The sequence below is a fragment of the Castanea sativa genome, chromosome 8 (assembly GCF_040712315.1).
Source record: "Castanea sativa cultivar Marrone di Chiusa Pesio chromosome 8, ASM4071231v1".
NCBI classification, from domain to species: domain Eukaryota; kingdom Viridiplantae; phylum Streptophyta; class Magnoliopsida; order Fagales; family Fagaceae; genus Castanea; species Castanea sativa.
This window is the reverse complement of record NC_134020.1, coordinates 25065503-25086134: the sequence shown is the minus strand read 5'-3', so window position 1 is coordinate 25086134 and position 20632 is coordinate 25065503. Positions and strand designations below refer to the sequence as shown.

Sequence of the window (20632 nt, the reverse complement as noted above, 5' to 3'; positions counted from 1 at the left end):
CCCACTTTTGCTATGAGTTGTTTTACACTTCCTATGGGTCTTTGTAATGATATTGAAGCTATAATTCAAATATTTTGGTGGGGTCAACGAGGTGATCGTAGGAAGATACATTGGAAAAAGTGGGATATCTTATGTAAATCAAAATCAAATGGAGGCCTTGGTTTTAGGGAATTGAGTAAGTTTAATGAGGCTATGTTAGCAAAGCAAGTTTGGAGGTTGGTTCATGATATGGATCCTCTTTTCTACAAAGTGTTTAAGGCTAAATATTTTCCTACGGGTACCATTTTTGATGCCAAGGCGGGTTCGGGGTCTTATACTTGGAAGAGTATTCTCAAAGCTCGAAAGGTGATTTTATTGGGTGCCCGGTGGAGGATTGATGATGGATCCTCTGTTAAGATTTTTAAGGACTCTTGGCTGCCTGGTGCTCATTCAGATAAAGTCCTTTCCCCGATTTCGATTCTGTCAGAGGAAGCTACGTGGACCAGCTGATTGATAATGATTCACGGTGGTGGAATACAACTTTGGTGGACTCTATTTTCATAACTTCTGAAGCGCAGCAGATAAAGTCCATCCCAGTATGCCACTTTTCTCAGAAAGATTTGTTGTTTTGGCCTCACTCTCGGAATGGTATGTATCAGGTGCGGTCGAGGTACCATTTGCTGTGTGATTTGCAACATAATGAGGTGGCTTCATCTTCGGACACAGCTAGGCAGAAAAAATTCTGGAATACCTTATGGAAGTTAAACATTCCGAACAAGGTGAAATTCTTCCTTTGGCGAGCCTATACTTATTCCATCCCAACTATGCTTAATTTATTTAAGCATAGGATTGTTCCATCTCTAGTTTCCAGTCTTTGTCATGTAGGGGAAGAATCGGTTCTCCATGCCTTATGGTCTTGTGAGGCTATTTGTTCTGTGTGGGGGTCGTGTTTTGCTCCCCTGCCTTCTGAATTTTCCAGGGTCAGCTCTTTTTGAGACTTGATTAAGTTGGTGTTCTGCCCCTCGCCGAATTTTGAAATGTTTGCAATGACTTGTTGGGCATTATGGAACCATCGAAATAAGTTGCGGGTTGGAGAGGTGGTTTGGCCGTTGAACAAAGCTGCTAGTGTTGCGCGCCATCAATTGCAGGAGTTTCAGCAGGTTCGTCGTTGTCCCAGTAAGAAGGTTCGTGCAAGAAGACCTCCATGGAAGCCTCCTGACACGGGTTTTGTGAAGGCTAATTTTGATGGGGCGATTTTTGAGGATTTAAACACAACATGGATTGGCGTGGCTGTTCGAAATGAACATGGAGAGGTGGTTGCAGCTTTGGCAGAGAAAATTCCCTCTCCTGACTCTATTTTTACTCTTGAAACTTTGGTGGCTAGGCGTGCGGTTCTTTTTGTTCGAGAACTGGGGCTGCGTAATGTTGTTTTTGAGGGTGATTCGGAGTCTTCCATTCATGCTATTAGTAATAGACTTTTTTTACATTCATCCTGTGGTCATATTATTCAAGACATTTTGTTGTTTGCTAGCTCCTTTCAGAGCTTTTCTTTCTCTCATGTGTATAGGCAAGGTAGTGCCTTAGCTGATGCATTGGCTAAGAGAGCTAGGTTGTCGTATCCTCTGGTGGTTTGGATGGAGTCTGTTCCTCTGGATCTATATAACTGTTATCTGTCAAATTTTTCTTCTTTTAATTAATTTAGCCTAAAAGGCCGGTTTCTCAACAAAAAAAAATCATCACGAGTGCGGGGGTGGGGGGGCAGGGCTGGCTTTGCCTTTCAAATTTCTCCACTCTCTCATATATTTTTGGTAAAAAAAAAGTTTAAGTTATAAATTTAAATAATGGCCACCTAGATATTTCCTTAAAAAGTGTAATGCAATTATATAGATGACTAATGCATCATTAGTTCCACTCTAATTACTCCTATACCATAATTAGCACATAAAATCAAAGTGTATTTAAGGTATAATAAAAATAGATAAGTTTATATAAATTACTAATCGCTAACTCTTGCAATATACGTGATAGCTTGATAAAAATCACATATTTGTTTTGCTTGAAGGTACAATGATCATGATATATAGTGAAACGAGAAATACAATTAGGGAATGATCATTAATTAACTCCACATTAATCTAAAAGTAATTTAGTTAATAAATGAAAAATAACATCTGTATAAAGGAATCTAAATGCATGAAAAGGCTATTATAAAATGAATAATGCTAGAGATACAAACTATTTTACAAACAGCTGATGTGATAAGTGATTACTGGTAAATGAAAAAAGTGATATTAATAGTGAGCCTAGATGAAAACCAATAACAGGTTGGCCACATCAAAATTTTGTAAAAATGTTGTAAAATAGCTTGTGGCTGTAATATTACTCTAATAAAATAGACCAAAATTTGAAGAGACCACAAAATGAAGGATTTTCAAAACCTAACCCAAATATCATTCTAGAACCTTATCTATTCTTTTTAAACCTAGATGTCAAAAAAAGCAAGAAGTAAATAAGAGATTGAACAAAAACATACAAGTTCATTTTAATTGTGAATCAATCAGCATCACTGCACAAATCCACTTCCCATTCCAATGTATTTTTCAAATAATTCACCTTGCTTTTCAAAACACGATTGCATCCATTCTATCTCTAATTCTCTATTCTAGGCATGTAATCTACATAAAATCCAATTGTAATTGCAAGGGCAATCAAAGTTCCTCAATACTTTGATAGCATTCCACTTGACAACCTTGCCCTAAGCATCCTTCTTCTAGAGCCTCATCTCTCTCTCTCTCTTCTTCTCTTTAATTTAAATTTTTATGAACCTGCACGTTAACAATTTTGAGTTAGAAAGTTTTAACAAGTGGTTTTGAGGAAAAAGAAGAAAAAAGAAAATAAGAAAGAGTCTAGACTTTCTTGGATTTCAACATCTTATAGCGTTGCTCATCATTAACACCATTAGCATGAGATTTTAGATCAAGAAAAAGTCTAGTGCCACAACAAAAGGCACAACTTGTGTCACAACTCGCCTATGTGGCAAGTTGTGGTTGTGGTTGGTGGAGGGGTGATGGTGGGTCCATGTGGGGACACCCCTCCACCAACCACAACTCGCCACATGGATGAGTTATGACACAAGTTGTGCCTTTTGTTGTGGCACTAGAACTGCTCTTAATTCAACAAAGCAATGTGAAAAATAGTTGGAGGGCATCACAATGATGCAATCAATTATAGCAAACTGAATCTAAAAGCTCAAACTTATAACCAAATAAAACAAAAACAAAATCAATGCCTAAAATTATAAATAGAACTAAAATTAAATTGAGCATCAATCATCACATATATATATAGTTTGGCTCTTCCTAAAAAAGAAATTTGGCTCTGCCACTGCTTGTCCTGATTATTTTTCCCATCTTCCTTAACTATAACATGATGGAATGAGTGGGGTTAATAGAGCATCTATACTCGGTTTTGCATATGCTATATTTTAGCATCAAAGCACAACAATAGCCCATTAATTGGTCTTGCAATCGTGCTATAGTATTATCTTAAATTTATAATGGTATTGTAACTCACTTGCAAAATTAAAATAATATTTTTTATTCATTCACGTCAAAAGCATCTCCTCTTTCTCTCTCTCCCTGACTCACCAGAATATTTAAATAATATTTTTTCTTGTTTTGGGTTGTATATTTTATTGTATAGATATATTATTTTTAATATGTTGTATAGGAATATAAAAGTTGGGATGTTGGGTGTGTTGTAAAATGGTATGGTATAATAAATAAAGTAACTTTTGAGATGTTAAAATAAGATATTTTATAAAAATCAGATGTTAATGCTCTTAATGGTGTAATTATTGAAGTTTGTGCCCATAACTTATGAACATGGCTTGGTGGGTAAAGATGACTCACTATAGAATCAAATTTTCCTTAATTAAACTATACCTTCACCACTCACTAGTCATCTAAAGGATTGAACGATCGTATTTGTATGGGTCATCATCCCGGTTGTTAATGGTTAGGTGACGAACGAGTTTTAGCTATCAGTTTCTAAGTATCATGGTAAAACCAAAATCTCTTACAAATTAATTAATTGCAAAATGAAACATTGTATCAAAATCTCTTACAAATTCATATTCAAAACAAAACCCTAAACTGATATAATTTTTTAGCAAAAAACACATGAAAATTTTGAACATGAAATTTCAATTTTCAATTACAAATGAGTAATAGAAATGCGATTACCCTAGAAATAGAGAATTAGAAAGAAAGAAAATTGACAATCGGTACCTTCGACGATGACCAGGAAACTGACCAGACCGTTGAAATCTGGTTGGAAGTGGGTGAATTTTCCGGTGAAGCCACACCTACAGTGAATGTTTCTCATACAGAGAGAGAGAGAAAAAAGGATATGTTTGTGCATGAGTAGCACTCGATTTTTTCTCAGAGAGGGGAATATATATAATAAAAAAAAACTTTAAGAATGGGTAAAATCGCGTGAGAAAGAGAAACGGTTACAATCATCTATGTCCTACACGTGTAATTCGTAAATGAATCTGGACCGTTGGTTTTGGTTGAGCCACTTGACTGTGGTGGCATTTGGTCAAGTCATGTAGTACGGGTAAGAGAATTTAGAACGAGTGGCAAATGGGGATCGAGGTTCTCTATACACGTGGTGAGATTCTGGTGGATAATATGGGCAATAGTCAAACAACTATACTTGCAACTTAGCCATGTCGTCTACCAAGTCATTGGTGCAAAATAGAATATATTCACTTCCTCATTGGAAATTAAAATTATTTAAAAAATAAAATTTTAGTTTAGTTTTTATTTAAAAGCACATGTCAAATTTTGTGTCAATCGGATATTATTTACTATAAGATATATAAACTTATATTTTATGCACAATTTTAAATTATAAAAACTTGCAGTTTAAACTATTTATTGATAACATAGCTATTGATCTTTAATTTTTTAAAAATTTTACAAGCATGGAGGATATAAGAAGAAAAGGTAGTCCAACAGTGGATTTGTCAAAATTCACTTCCAATAAAAAGATATTGAGTAAGATTATAATATTAAATTACAACTAATTTTGTAGCTAAATTTTGTCCTTCTTTTTAGGAAAAAACTTAAAGCATGAATGTTAACCCTTATTTGTTTCAAAGTAATAAATTATTAAACACTATATCTCAGATTCTTAAGGGTGGTTCAACTATAACGAGAAAAACACTTCCCGTTTCATACCTCATCAATGACAAACACTAACTTGGATTGATCATGCATAGATGGAAGGAAAAAAAAAAATACCTGTATCTCTAATTTTTTTTAGTGATGAGTGGATGAAAGCAATGAATGATGAAATGAAGTCTATGAGAACTAATCGAGTCTAGGATCTGGTAGACCTACCATCAAGTCGAAAAACAATTGGGAACAAATGGGTTCTTAAAATCAAACACAAGGCGGATGGGTCAATAGAAAGGTATAAAGCTCGATTAGTGGCAAAATGATACACTCAAAAGGAGGGTGTTGACTATAAGGAAACCTTTTCTCCGGTTGTGAGGTTTGCCTCTGTTCGACTCATTCTGACCATTATTGCAAACTTGATTTTGGAATTACACAATGGACGCTAAGACAGCTTTTCTCAATGGAGAACTAAATGAATAAATCTATATGGATCAACCTATTGGCTTTGTGATCAAAGGTCAAGAGCACAAAGTGTGCAAAATTAAGCGATCCATATATGGTTTAAAGCAGTCATCTAGACAGTGGTATTTGAGATTTTATCAAGCCGTTCTATCGAATGGGTTTACGATGATCGAAGAAGATCATTGTGTCTATGTAAAATGATCCAAGGGAAGTTTCATTATTTTGTCATTGTATGTTGATGACATATTATTGGCCGGTAATGACATGGAAATGTTTATCACCACAAAAGGGTGGTTGTCCTCTAACTTTGAGATGAAGGACATGGGTGAGGCAAATTATATTCTAGGGGTTAAAATCCTCAGAGATTGCTCAAAGAAACTTTTAGGTTTATCGTAACAAACCTACATTAAGAAAGTTCTTGAGCGTTTCCAAATGCATAATTGCAAACCTGTAATACTCCAATTGCAAAAAAATGAGAGCTTAAGCCCGAATATGTGTCCTAAGACTCAAGATGAAAAAGAAAAGATGGCTTGTGTTCCTTATGCTAATGCAGTTGGAAGCTTGATGTATGTAATGATGTGTACTCGGCCTGATATATGTTATGTTGTTGGATTAGTTAGTAGATTTCAGTCTAATTTAGGACTTGCTCATTGGAAAGCTATCAAGAGGATATTAAGGTATCTTAAAGGGACAACGGACTACATCCTTTGTAATCAAGGTTCAAATTTGCGTATGATTGGCTATAGTGATGCTGATTGGAGTAGTGACCTAGATGAATGCAAATCTACATCTGGATATGCTTTCTTGCTAGATAATGGCGCCAACACTTGGAGTAGTAAGAAACAACCCTGTATAGCATTATCAACTATGGAAGCTGAGTATGTAGTATGTTCAGCGGCTATTTAGGAAGCAATTTGGTTGAAGAGGTTCTTTCAAAATCTTGAGGTTGTCAAGGATGCCTTAGATCCCGTTACGGTACATTGTGATAGCATGACAACACTTGCCTATGCTTATAACTCTAAGTATCATGGTAAAACCAAACACATTGATATACGATATCACTACATTCGAGACATAGTTACTCATAATGAAGTGGTTCTAAAACACATTTTTACAAGCCTTATGATTGTTGATCCACTAACAAAGCCTATAGGAAGGGATGCCTTTCAAGCTCATGTTAGGAGGTTAAGGCTACATAAAATATGATGTTGTTTTTAGTTACCATTTATTGTACTTTTTTGGGATATTTTGTTTTAAATGCATATGATGTTATTCTATTAATAATATGTATGTTTACACACACATATACCATATGATGAGTTTTGTGGTATGAAAGGTATGTCGGCAGATTTAGGTCGGCTCATTCACACTAGCGATCGCCTCTGGTGCTTGAGTAGTGAGCAAAGATGAGACATTGTGCCATTTAATGCTTATGTAGCATATATAGATGGTTGACACAAATAGATGTAACCTTAGTTGGAAGTAAGATGAGGTCTATAATATATTTATCTTAACTAGACAGTACATGGATAGCCCATGATCCATGTAGCCTGTGGTTAACTAGATGTGAGGCCTTAATTTGATGCCTGAGGTGGCAAGTGAATAAAGGACTCGAGTTAGCCGCTTGAGTAGTGACTTGACTAAGATTTTTACGGTGTATTGAGTTAAGACATACGCTCTTACTTAAAAGAACTCCATTGTAGCATGTATTTCATACTACATGTGCTTGCTCGATCAAAAGTGGAGGTGAAAGAATAAATCCCTACTTCTCCACCGTGTGAGTCCCATGGATCTTTCATTAAGATCCTACTTATGCCCTTGTTATTTTTGATTATGTCATGAAGCTGAGGTTTTGATGTCTGCTACTTTGGCATGTTACCTGTGGCCATGTTGGATTCGGTCTAAAGGGACATTGTTGGGAAAGCGATTGGACGAAAGTTAAAGGACATGAGTGCAAAGGGAAGACTATTTTTGTAACACATCCTTATATTTATAATCACTGTTGACAAGTTATAGCGTTTATAGTAGCGAAATAATCGTGAATACATCTAGATAGTTACGATGGATCCAACATAAGTCTGAGTATTAAACTCAAGAGGGGTTAGAGATGCTTGATTCGATGTGTTAATATATGTCTAGGGCATAATTAGAAACTTTAGGGATGTTGCTATGCTGGTCTTGGTATAAGATTTGGTGTAGTGCTCCCAAATATGTTTTTTAGGTGTGCTCGGCAGTTATACAACCTATTTGCCAGTATGAACACACTGAGAAACACATTGAGAGATGAATAATAGGGCTATGCCTATAGTGGATGAGTGGGAGATGTTAGAAACTGAAAAGAATATGAAAGGACACCCAAAGTGGGCATATCCCTCTGTATATCTCAGGATAATTGTAACATCTAGGAATTATGAAGTAATGGTTTGGACCTTTACTATACTCCACTAAGTCCACTATCCCACTCAATATTAATGGAGTGGTGTGTATATAGACACCAAGAGTGGTACCCATTGTACTGTGAATGAATTCTACATTTCTCATAGTGTTTACAGAGTGTTGTGAGGTTCTTACGTTGTGGGTTATGTTTGCATCACTCTAGTAGTCATTGATAAATGTTTTTGGTTTGTGGGTTATACAAACTAGAATTCAAAACGTGTTTGAATAGCTGGTCTGCATGGAGGCTGGCTCTAGACAGCGTAGAACAATCTCAAAACTTCTGTGTGATCGTCGGTTTAGGCCAAGAAAGGTATGCCAAAAACTGATTGTTTATATTCCACTGCAAAGTCTATATTTCTTATAGTGATGATGATATCATGTGGGTAGTGTTGAATCAAAGCTCAGCTTCTTCTCTTTTAACAAAGTGAGATGGGAGAAAGGGATAAAACTGGGTAACAAAATCTCCAAACGAACTACCATGGGTATTCTACTCTCTTTTCTATTTTCTACAATTGTTTTCGATCTACTCTCTTAGTATTTCAACTTTTTATGATCCCGTGTGAATTTGGTGAAATGGCTTTTGTTGACTTTTGGGCATTGTAAAGTCCATATTTTTAAATTGGAAACCATAAACAAATGTATCAATTGGAAAATAAAGAGAACTTTAAAGACAAAAGACATGAATTAAAAGCAAGGAAGAACATTATTTAAAGGACTTAAATGTAAAAGCAATTTATGGGCAGAATTTAAAGGACTTGAATATAAAGGCAATTTATAATCAAGAACATAATTTAAAAGACTTGAAAATAAAGACATTTTATAAACAAGAACATAATTTATGGGACTTGAAAATAAAGACAATTTACAAAGAAGAACATAATTTGAAAAGCATGATTTAAAAATTTTTAAAAAAATTCCCTTTTAAATAAACCCTAAAACTTGTAACATCCAAGGGTGTAGGCTCTCTCCCATGATAGAAAAGGGAGTCTTGAGAACCCCTTTTCAAGTGAACCTATCCCAATTTCTAGAAGGTTTCCCACATCATGCTTGGGAACAAGTTCAAGATTCATTTGAGAAAAACCCACCTATGCTAAATCTCTATTTTTCCCCTAAGATTGGTTGTGCACGAGGCTATTCCTCCATATACGGTCTAGTTAGTAAAATGAAGGTTTACAAAGTTGTTGGGTTGTTTTCTTTCTATAAAACCTAGAGATTTAAATAGAGAAGACAACAATGAAAAAGATTTAAAGATTTGGATCAAAAACTTTTTTTTTTCTAAAAACAATCCTCCTTAAAGAAATCCTAAAATTTGTAAGAACCAAGCTTGTGGATTCTCCCCCATGATAGAAAAAGGGAGTCTTGAATCCCTCTTTTGAATGAATCTATCCCAATTCCCGGAAGCATACCCACATTTCATGCTTGAAACAAATTTAAGATTCATTTAAGGAGAACCCACCTATGTTAAATCTTCATTTTCCCACTAAGGTTGGCCATGCATAAGAGAGCAGTCCTCCACATGCCATTTAGATAGGAAAATGAAGGTTTATCAAAGGTGTTGACTTGTTTTCCCCCTTTAAACCCAAGGGATTTAATGGGAGAAGACAACAAAGAAAAAGATTAAAAGGGTGAGAAAGAAAGAGCATTAACAAAAGAGATACAAACATAAAGATATAACAAGAATGGAAGAACTATGGAAATAAAAGAACAAAACAAAGAGATTTTCATATATAGAAATGGCATTTACAACATAAAAAGGAGGATGGTGTAGCTATGGAAGAAGTTACACTATCTCACATTTACAAAGGGCTTTAGAAGCTCACCTATGGGCACTTGATAGTGGAAAAATGGAGGAAAATGGTGATTGGAGATGATAATTTAAATGGAGGTGTTAGTTGGATGATATGGCTTAACTATTTCTATTGACAAAAGTATTTAGTACTTCCATTGGTTTTATTATAGTCTCTGTCTTTTTTTTTTTTTTTTTTTTAGTAGTTCCCTTGGTTTTATTATAGTCACTTTTTTTATGTTTTTTTTCCCCCTAAATTATGCAATAAGACAACTGAATATCAATGATAATGTTCTCTATAACTAAGTTTTGGTTATATATATATCATATAAAGTTTTGGTTATATATATAGCTTTTCAATTAGTTAGTGCATTACTATCAAAAAAAGAAAAAAGAAAAAAACGCATGCACTGCACTAGCTAGTGATTAGTCATATATCATATCATGATAGTTATGTTTAGAAGCAGTGGTTGCGCCAAGTGACTACACCAAGTTATAATTTTGTACGTAAATAACAAATAAATAGATTATTTGTTCTTATCAACAAATAAACAAATTATTTGTTCTTATCAACTCCTTATAATCATCCTCTAAAAAAAACTATTGATCATCACTTCTTCATTGATAACTGATAAATATCTAATTTTAATTGTATTTACTAATGGTTTTTTTAAAAAAAGATTTTGATTTACTAATTATCATTTCTTTATTCACGTGAGTGGGAGACTTCATCCCAAAAAATTAGATAAGTATTTTTTAAAAAAATGCTAGCTAGAAAAAGATCAATGGGTTACCCATATTATCTACAACATTTTTCTAAGAAATCTCACTTCACGTAGTTAAAAAATAGAAACATCTTTATTTTATTTTTTACAAGAACATCTTTTATCTGTATATATCTGTGTATATTAAGAGGATTTAGAAAGTTAGTTATTGCTTTTTTTTCTGTCAAAAATACCCTTAAATTAATTAATCAACAACTTAGAAATTGGGTTAAAATAGTAAATTGAAAAAAGAAAGTTAGTTATTGTATTTTTTACTGTAAAAAAATACCCCTACCTAAAACTTAAAAATGGGGTTAAAATAGTAAATTGACAAAAACAATAAATTTCTGCTTCTACGTTAAAATGCCTTCTTACTTTTAATAAACTCATACTTTTACGTTGATTTAAATTCCTACTTTTACTCTAACTCCCTACAAAATAAGATTACTCTTTTGTTAGTTTTAAAACTCCTCCAATCTACAAAACTCACCCCATGTAATCTTTTTTTTTTTTTTACTTCATCACAATGTATTTGTTTGTTCTGTCCCCCTTCTTTTTCAATTTTTTTTTTTAATTTCATTACTCTAATTTCACATTTTTATTTTCCCAAATCTATTCTTCTTTATTTAAAAAAAAGACTCCTACTATAAAACCAGTACTATAACTTCTATCCATCCCTATCATCCTAACATCCCCACTAAAAAGCAGTTACTACTATGTAATTTCTCATGCTTTAATTTTTGTTTTTCACTTTCTCACTCATGATCTCCTTATTATCACTAACCTCTACAGTTGTTAGTCGGTTTTATATTTATCTTATATTTGTGAAGGCCAAGTTTCATTCTTATCAATCTCATGTTTCTTTTTCTCTGTAAATTTTTTTTGACAATTTGTTCAATTTGTGCTTTTCAATGGTTATTTTTTAAAATTAAGCCAAACTTTAACAACTAATTGATGACTTCAATGGATTTGATGTTAGGGACACATTTTACGAGGTCAAGAATTGAGATTGGCAAATGCAATCAAGACTCAAACCATTTGTTGAACAAACAGGTATCTTCTAAAATTCTTGGTAGTATTGATTTATGCATTTGTGGGGGGAAATAATTTCTTCATCACACCATTAGGTTTTTTTTGTGATTGGAAAAAGTAGAAATTCCAAATTATAATAAATGCAAATTATTAATCTTTACCCAAAAAATAGAAGAGCCTCTGAGGCTAGTTATCTATACTACTATTTAAGGGGCTTCCCCTGTTTGGACCGGATTTTTTTTTTGTTCCAAAATATCCCTACACCCCTAGGTTTAAGTAGAGACAAAACTAAAGGATAGTCTGGTAAAAATGCATGTCTAACTTGGACTAAAACATTGCCTACAAAATAGGAACACTCTCCCATTAATCTACTTCTTCAAAGCAACTATACATTTATAGTTTTTTTTTTAATAGAAAAATATTTTAAAACAACCCACGTTTCTGATTATTCTTTTCCTATATAAAAAAACCTACATTTATAATACTCTATTATTAATTTTTTTAAAACACCCCACGTTTATCCAAAAACAAAACTAAATATCAACTATCCTTTGAGCACGTGCTCACGCGCGTACTTAGAGACTCTTCTATTTTTTGGATAAGAATTAATTTAGAGCATTTATTATAATTTGAAATTATTACATTTTCCAATCACAAACAAAAACCTAGGGGTGTGATGAAAAATTATTTCACCACACATAATACTCATCGCATCCTTAGGTTTTTTTTGCGATTGAAAAATGTAGTAATTCTAAATTATAATAAATGTTCTAAATTGGCTTTTATCCAAAAAATAGAAGAGCTTCTAAGCACGCGTGTGATGCTAGTTATATATTAAAAGAATTTAGAAAGTTAGTTATAGTTTTAAAAAATGTCAAAAATATCTCTAATCTAATTAGATAATCATTATTCTTAAAAAATAAAAAATGGAGTTAAAATTGTAATTTTACAAAATTCAAAACAAAAAAACTACTAGAAAAATAAAAACTCTCATTATTATTATTATTATTATTATTATTTTATGAAAAAACACTCATGATTGATTGTAAAAAAAATAATAAAATAAAAACACATCATTTTTTTTATTGGATGAGAATTGAGAGGACTCTTAACACCGCTGACCTGGTATCAAATATTTTCTCAAAACACACGGAAGTGCGGAACCAAAAGTAGTAGGCACTTCTCAAGTTCTACAAGTGCACTTCTGACATCGACAGACAGATCACTGTAGACAAACGCTCTGTTTGTTTTGCTGGAAAACTTTCTGTAAAGATAGTTTTCCACATTTTCCAGTGTTTGGTAGCACCAAAAAATACTGGTCAACGGAAATCTATCTTTAGTCAATGAAAAATCCTAATAAAAATAAGGCTTTTTTTTTATAGCTTGTTTTCCAAAAAAATATTTTGAAAAACAATCTCAATCTCACAGTACGCTCTCTCACTCTCACTCTTTCTCTTTTCCCTTTTCTTTTTCTTTTCTCACACCCTCACTATCACTCACTCTGGTCTCTCCTCTTCCATAGATCTCTCTCCCTCACTCTCTCTCCATATTTCTCTTCCCCTTTATAACACAGTTCTTTGAGTAGATTTTTTTTCCCTCATTACTCAATAATTATTTCATTCCTCTCTACCAACTTGCAAAAGAGAACATATTTGCTGCTGTAATTATTCATTCTTCTCTACTAAAATCTCAATTCTTTTCTTTGAAATTCAAACTTGATTTTATTTTTTTCTCTAAGAAACTTTTGGTTTGATGGATTCCATGTATAAGTTTTTTTTTTGCACATAAAAGTGCTAAAAAAATATATAAAAAATAAAAAAGAAGAAAGAATGAATGAATGAAGTAAAAGACGAAAATTTTAAACATAGTGCCTATATGACTCTAAATTACATAGCATAATCTTTTTTGTTGATAGATACACTATGCAGATATTATGTAGTGATGATATATTATGTAGATACCTTATATAAATACATAATTTTGAGTAATATTAAAGACTTTTGGTTGACCATAGTAGACAATTAGTGTACTAGCAAAAAGAGTAGACAATGAAAAGTTATAGTTATTTTGTACTTATTAAAAATGTATTCTTCTGTCAATTTTATGTATATAGACAAATGGTTAATATATATATATATATATATATATATATATATATATATATATATATATATATATATATATATAAATGTGTATGTGTGTGTGGACGTTCATGTCCATATATATAAGTAAAATGAGTGGTAGAGATCATGAAAATTTGACAACTAATTTTTATTGTATCTATTGTCAAAATTTTAGTATGAAAACCAAATTCATTCTTGGTTTTTTTTTAATATTGATTACATTAGTTAGTTTACATAATACGCATGTTTTAAATTATACAAGAAATATAAAAAATAAAAATAAAAATAAAAATTTGCATACCAAACACCAGAAAACATTCTCAAGCTCATTTTCAAGGTCATTACTAAACACTGGAAAATGATATAGTTTTCTAGAAAATGTTTTTTGGAAAATGAACCATTTTCTAGAAAATGTTGATGCTGAAACAAACAGAGCGAAAGACATAACTCAACGCAAACAACCAGGTACCAAAACCCAATACCCAAATCATATCGAAATCTTATTTTTGTTTTTTAAGATTGTGCCTCCATCTCAATCTCCAACTTTTATTGATGATTCTTTCTTCTGGGTTCAACTAATCACTATGAAAGTTTAGGGTTTATATTGGGTTTTTCTTTTTCATTATACCCCGTTTGTTTGCTGAGAAAAAAAGGTAGGAATCGAAAAAATTAAAGTTGGGTTTTGTTCTTTATCTGGGTCTTATAAAAGCAGTAATGTGAATGCCCAGTCAATTTAGCCCAACAAACAGTTTTGGAGAATAGGGCTTTAAAGATAGGAATTTTTGGTCCGGGATTTTCTTGATTTTTTTTTGAGTAACCAAACAGGGTGTTAATGTTCGTGAAATGGCACTTGGGTTTTTCTCGAACATACAAAATCTATGGCCTTTTACTTTGCTGAAATATGATGACTTGAGATTGTCTGATGAACTGATTCGTAAACTTTCGGTACCCGAACACACAAAACGTTTCATTTTTGCGGTTCGTGAGCCCGAAACTCAGTCTGTAATTTATATATTGGCTGCTCAGAATTTATCCGAGCGATCAGCTATAGATACTGAGTGTTTAATTAGGGAAGTTAGACCTAATGCTGTTGTGGCCCAGGTGAGCAATTCATCCCTTACAGAAATTCAATCTGAAGAGAGTGAATTGAGAGATGGTGCGGTTCCCACTTCTTCATTTGGAGTGCTTAAGCGATGTTTTGTTGATTAGATTGATAAGGAGAGGTATGAATATGTTGCTAGCAACTCTGTTTTGCGAGAGACAATCGAAACTGAATCGAGCAAAATGAGGATCAGGGGAAAGATATCGATAAAGCAAAAGCAAATGTCATCTTCGCATTACATGAACACACCCACCGACTAGCCACAATAAATGTTGAACGACTTATCTAGGGGTAGGAACTAGGAAAGTTGAACCAAACCTATCCTCTATTCCTAGAACTGATGGTGATGAAGATGATTTGATGAGGTACACTACCACAATAAAAGTCCGACCCTCACTTCCCTATAGATATTAGGATCTTGAAGAGAAGATGGGGATCCCAAGAAAGGGGGAAAAAAAAAGTGAGAGGGGAGAGAGTTGAATATTTTTAAGAAAAACCCAGAAAGTGTTGGAGGGAGAGATTTTTCTTAGTTTTATAATTTGCGGGTGTTTATGTAATTGGGAATTCTACGTTAATATTAGCCTCTAAGTACGCGTTCAAATGCTCTTTTATTTTTTGGGTAATTTTTTAATAATTTACATCTATTATAATTTGAAATTACTACATTTTTGAATTACAAAAAAAAAAAAAAAAACCAGGGGTGTAAGGCTAGTTATTATTATTATTTTATTAACATCAGCATCGGTACGTGTGGATTGTGTAACTGACTTAAGTAGTGCCCATACAGAGGTCTGTACACAATAGACCATCTTTTTTTTTTTTTTTTTTTTTGAGAATGTAGACAACAGACTATATAAAAAATAGGAACATCTTTATTTTTTATTTTTTATCAACATCAGTATTGTGCTCCATGACAAAGCCCTCATCCCTTGCTATAAATACATATGTTCGGTGCAACATTTAGAAATATGAACTGCATAGTTTTAGATGAGAATTTTCTCTATCCTTTATAATCTTTTGAGGGATATATAAGATTTGGGTTTTGATACCAATCCTTCTTTTGTGTATAGAATTTACTCTTCTGTTTCAATATAGCCCCTCCCTCATAGTTCTTGGTTTAATAGGTACAATCTCTACACTATGCTATCTCATTCATGGTTCTTCTTTTTATATTTCTATATTTGTATTGAAAAATTAATATTATAGATGGCTGGAAAAAAATGGGAGGATTTGGAAAAGGATTGTTTGGTGAATATTTTTACAAGAGTGGGCATGGAGTCACTTCTATATGACATTCCTCTTGTGTGCAAGTCCTGGTATAGAGCAGGCCTTGATCCTTCATGCTGGAAAATTATTAATTTTCAAGAATTTGTTCGTCAGTTGCCTTTAGTGGATGAGTATTTGAAGTCAATAATCAATCGTAGTCAAGGAAATGCTACTACGGTCATGCTTCCTAGCTTGTGCTCAGACGAGGAGTTGAGATATGTAGTAGACGAGTGAGTTCTATAGTCTTATACCTTAATTATCTAAAAATGTTTGTTTTATTACATTCTCAACTGCTTGCAATGTAGAATTGACTTTTTTCATTTACTTTTACAAACTCGATTCTACATGTACACAAACTATACAAGCTATGATATGCACCATATCACATTCCAGATTGGATGAAATAGGATGAATTGAAACAGTATTCTGATAATAACAAACAATAATTTTCATCAATCTCAATTTCTAGGAATTTTTGATTTGTATAAAACTTTTATTTGTTTCTATTTCATTTATGATGAAATTTGTGAAAATTATTGTTAGTTATTATTTTAAAAATGTTAAAAAAATCCACCCTAATTCACTTGGGGGAAGATACTGAACTCCTCTTGAATTTGAAAAATTATTATTATTGTTAGATCGTAATTCATAATTTTCAATGAGTACTTCGTCCTTGTGGTTGATAGTAAAACATCGACTCTGAGACTTGAGACCCAATTACTTCAATTATTTGTGAGAAATTCCCTTCATTTTTTAATTAATAATATATATATATATATATATATATATATATATATATATATATAAAATAAACCTATCCTCTCTTGTTAAGAACAAATAAATTGTTAGAGTTATCGTTTTTTACAAGATACTTAGAACACTCACAGCAGTGGTGGTATATTGGTATATTGGTATTTTTTAGCTCTTCAAACACCAAAAAGCATGCTCCAGCAGTGGAGCTAAATCTTTTTTTTTTTTTTTTAGCTCTAATGAACAGCACTGTTCATAAGAGCTAAACAAAAAAAATATTATTTTATTGTAGTTGGTGCTATGAATGTTTTTTGAGTTGTGGGATATTTTATTTTATTGTAGAAGATATATTATTTTATTGTGATGTTTATATTATTTTATTGTGTTGAAAGCTAAAATAGATTCACTGCTGTAGCATGTGTGTAGATATGTATAGGTAAAATAGATAAAGTAACTTTTGGTGGAGCTAAAAAACTAATTTTTTAACTCCACTGCTGTGGATGCTCTTAATGTCAAGAAAAGATCTTTTACCGGAAAGATGAAATATGGGGTTTGGCTTCATGGATATGTTTAAGTGGTTACTTCTAAAAGGCTGGTTGGCAATGTTGTTCTAACTCACTCACAGTAGTATATTACAAATTGAGAATTTTCAAACTTAATTTGCATGATTGAAAAACATTAATTTACTTTTTCTAACATATTTTCTACTTCCCTAATCTTTTTAAGATTAGCCGATCTTGCTTATAGCCAGATATTGAAGAAACCATTTTCTTATATTGACACTGATGCATTAATTTCATTTTTATTTTCAGGTGCCCTGCGTTGAAGGCTTTATATTCGCCATCTGTGATGGGGGACTTTCATTCATTCGTTTTGCCAGAAATAATAAGTGGAAAAATTTAGAACTATTGAAACTTGGAGTACCGTATAGCACTAACATGGAAAAGAAACGGAAGATGCTTGAAGAAATCAGCCTTCACTGCAAGAATTTCTGTCATTTAGAGATTGATGCTGGGGCAGATATTGGGAGAGAAGCAGCGTCAGCCATTGTCACCTTTCTGCCAAACATAAAGTACTTACATATAAGGAATGGACGCATTGATAGGAAGAATTTAGAGACAATTATGCTATGAAGCACGGGTGCGGCGTTTGGGCCGCCGCACCCGCGTCGGACGCGGCCGGACGCGGCAACGCGCAGGCGACGCCGCTGCCTGCGCGTCCGTGCCGCGTCCGGCAATAAAAAAACATTTTTTTCGGCGCAATTCGCACCGATACGGCGCCGATTCGGGCCGACGCACGCGAAATCGCGCCGATTCGGCCCGAATCGGTCAGTATCGGGTGAAATCGGCCGATACCGGCGAAATCGGCCGATATCGGCCGAAATATGCCGATACCGGCCGAAATCTGCCGATACCGGCCGAAATATGCCGATACCGGCCGAAATTCAAAAAAAAAAAAAAAAAACAACAACAACAGGTGCGTATGGCTGGAAAAAAAAAAAAAAAAAAAAAGGTGCAAACGCACCGTTTCGAAAAAAACCAAGACCCAACCCTCTCCCTCTTCATTTTTCTTGCGCCTCTCTCCCACTCTCTACCTTCACTCTTCAGCTAGGCTCTCTCCTATTCTCTGTATTCTAGTTATTATTTACCATTGCTCTGAAATTTGGTATATATTTATATAATGTGAAAAAAATATGTTTAGCAATATATTAAAAATATAAATAAAAATATTTTTAATAATTTTTTAATCGCCGCACCCCGCCGCACCCGCACCCTATTTTTTCAAAAATTGCCGAATCCCGCACCCGCTCCCACACCCGCACCCAAATCCCGAAACGCACCCGTGCTTCATAGCAATTATGCAGGGTTGCAAGGAGCTTGTGCATTTGGATGGCAGGGGTTCTTTATGGTTTGAATCTGATGACCAGTTGCTGAAGCTTGCTTCACATATTACTAATTTCCAGTACTCCATGTCAAATATAGCATGGATGACCCTGATGGTGTTGACTAAATTCAGCATGAGGCTTTTCTCATGACTATTTATAATTTATTTAATCTTGTAGATGCGATAGTATTTCAAATTAAAGATTTAATTTGTTTATGAATGTTTTTTTTTTTATTATTATTTTTAAATTAAGCAAAGTAATAAGCATTATACATATTAGCCTTTAAGCACGCACTCACGCATGTACTCAGATGCTCTTCTATTTTTTTTATGAAATTTTAATTATTTGCATCCATTATAATTTGACATTATTATATTTTTCAATCACAAAAAAATTTGGGGGTGTGATGAAAAAATTATTTCACCCACAAATGCATAATACTCATCACGTCCCTAAGAATTTTTTGTGATGAAAAAATGTAGTAATTTCAAATTATAATGGACGCAAATTATTAAAATTTACCCAAAAATAAAAGAGCCTCTGAGCATACACGTGAGGTCGTGCTTAAAGGTTAGTTTATTTTACAAAAAAAAGAATTATTAAAGAGTTGTGCATGATTGCATGCAAGTTTTAACTTCTCTCAGCCGAACTCAACTAACACAAAAATTTGATACTTCGACTTTATGCAATCCACTAAAAAATCACCTTGCATTAAAAAAAAAATTATATGAGTTAAATTTGTTTTATGTTTTTGGACTTTGAAACAAATACATGGTTGTTATGTTTTTATTTTTTATTATTTTTTGACCATGTTAGAAATTAGTGCTGAGGAAAGTCTATGATTAAAAGGAAAAAAATACAATGTAGAGATATGTGAGGAAAAAAAATAGTTCAAACGCCAAAATAACACAATAAATAAAAATATTAAAAGTAAAAATGATGCACCGATTCTTAATTATGATTCTTAATTATCCAGATCCACAATCAGGCCCGGCTCCCTCCTGTTCTAATTTCTTCCATTGTTGTAGCAGAAAAGAAAGAACAAAATAGTAAAACAAAAAAGGTAAAAAGAGGAGCTGAATCAGGACACACAAAATGGATCGAAACTCATGGTCACCGAGCTCCTCAAGCTCGTTGCCTCTGTCCACCAGCACCAGATATGGTGGTTCTTAAACCCAAATCTTCCTCTCTAATGTTTTGGCCTTACCCTCTCTCTCTTTGGCTGTTGACCACCACTGCCACGACAGCTATGGGTTTGGTTCTTTCATCTCAGTTTTCGTGATTATGGTTTACTATGGGCTTGGTTTGTTGGTTGATTTTCAAAACATTGAAGGTAAAAATAAGCCACGTCTAACATTATACCCTCTCATTCTTTCTCAATCCTTTTTAGCAGCTCAATAGAAAAACCGCTGTCCACATGCCACCGTAATGCCTTTCTCCAACAAGATCAAAACTTGATCGGAGTCACGGGGACACATGAAGCCAGCTATTATCAAGCATATTTCTTTGGGTGGTGACCAATTAAACAAAACCAAGTCAAAATTAAAATTTAAAATAGAGGTTATACTATTGAAGTTCCATCATTTTTTTTTTCTGGGTTTGTATAACCTGTAACAAAAATTGATCCTTCAAAATGATCTTTGATGGTTTCCACTAGTATAGAATGATCAGCCATTCCAAACCCATCTCCAGCATGCTCAAAACTCTTTCAGGAGCTTCAACATTTTAATGGGGAACGGAACAATGAATTGGGTCTTTGAATTGGGTTTTATTAATTGTGATACAAATGCGAAGAGAAAGGGCAATTAATTGGATAAATGAATAAAAAATTAATGAATAAAAGATTAGAACTTGTGAAAGA

At 33.3% G+C, this 20632-nt stretch overlaps 1 protein-coding gene and 1 pseudogene across 1 annotated transcript; both read left to right on the top strand.

Moving 5' to 3' along the window:
* Nucleotides 1–1025: 1025 nt before the first annotated feature.
* LOC142606070 (uncharacterized) lies at nt 1026–1676 on the top strand. The gene has a single exon (XM_075777474.1). It carries the CDS (start codon nt 1026–1028, stop codon nt 1674–1676), a length of 651 nt encoding a protein of 216 aa, XP_075633589.1.
* Nucleotides 1677–16076: 14400 nt separating this feature from the next.
* LOC142606069 (F-box/LRR-repeat protein At3g48880-like) lies at nt 16077–18921 on the top strand (annotated as a pseudogene).
* Nucleotides 18922–20632: the final 1711 nt, after the last annotated feature.

Excerpts from the sequence above, each read along its gene's own strand:
- LOC142606070 (XM_075777474.1), top strand. The coding sequence starts at position 1,026 with ATGACTTGTTGGGCATTATGGAACCATCGAAATAAGTTGCGGGTTGGA.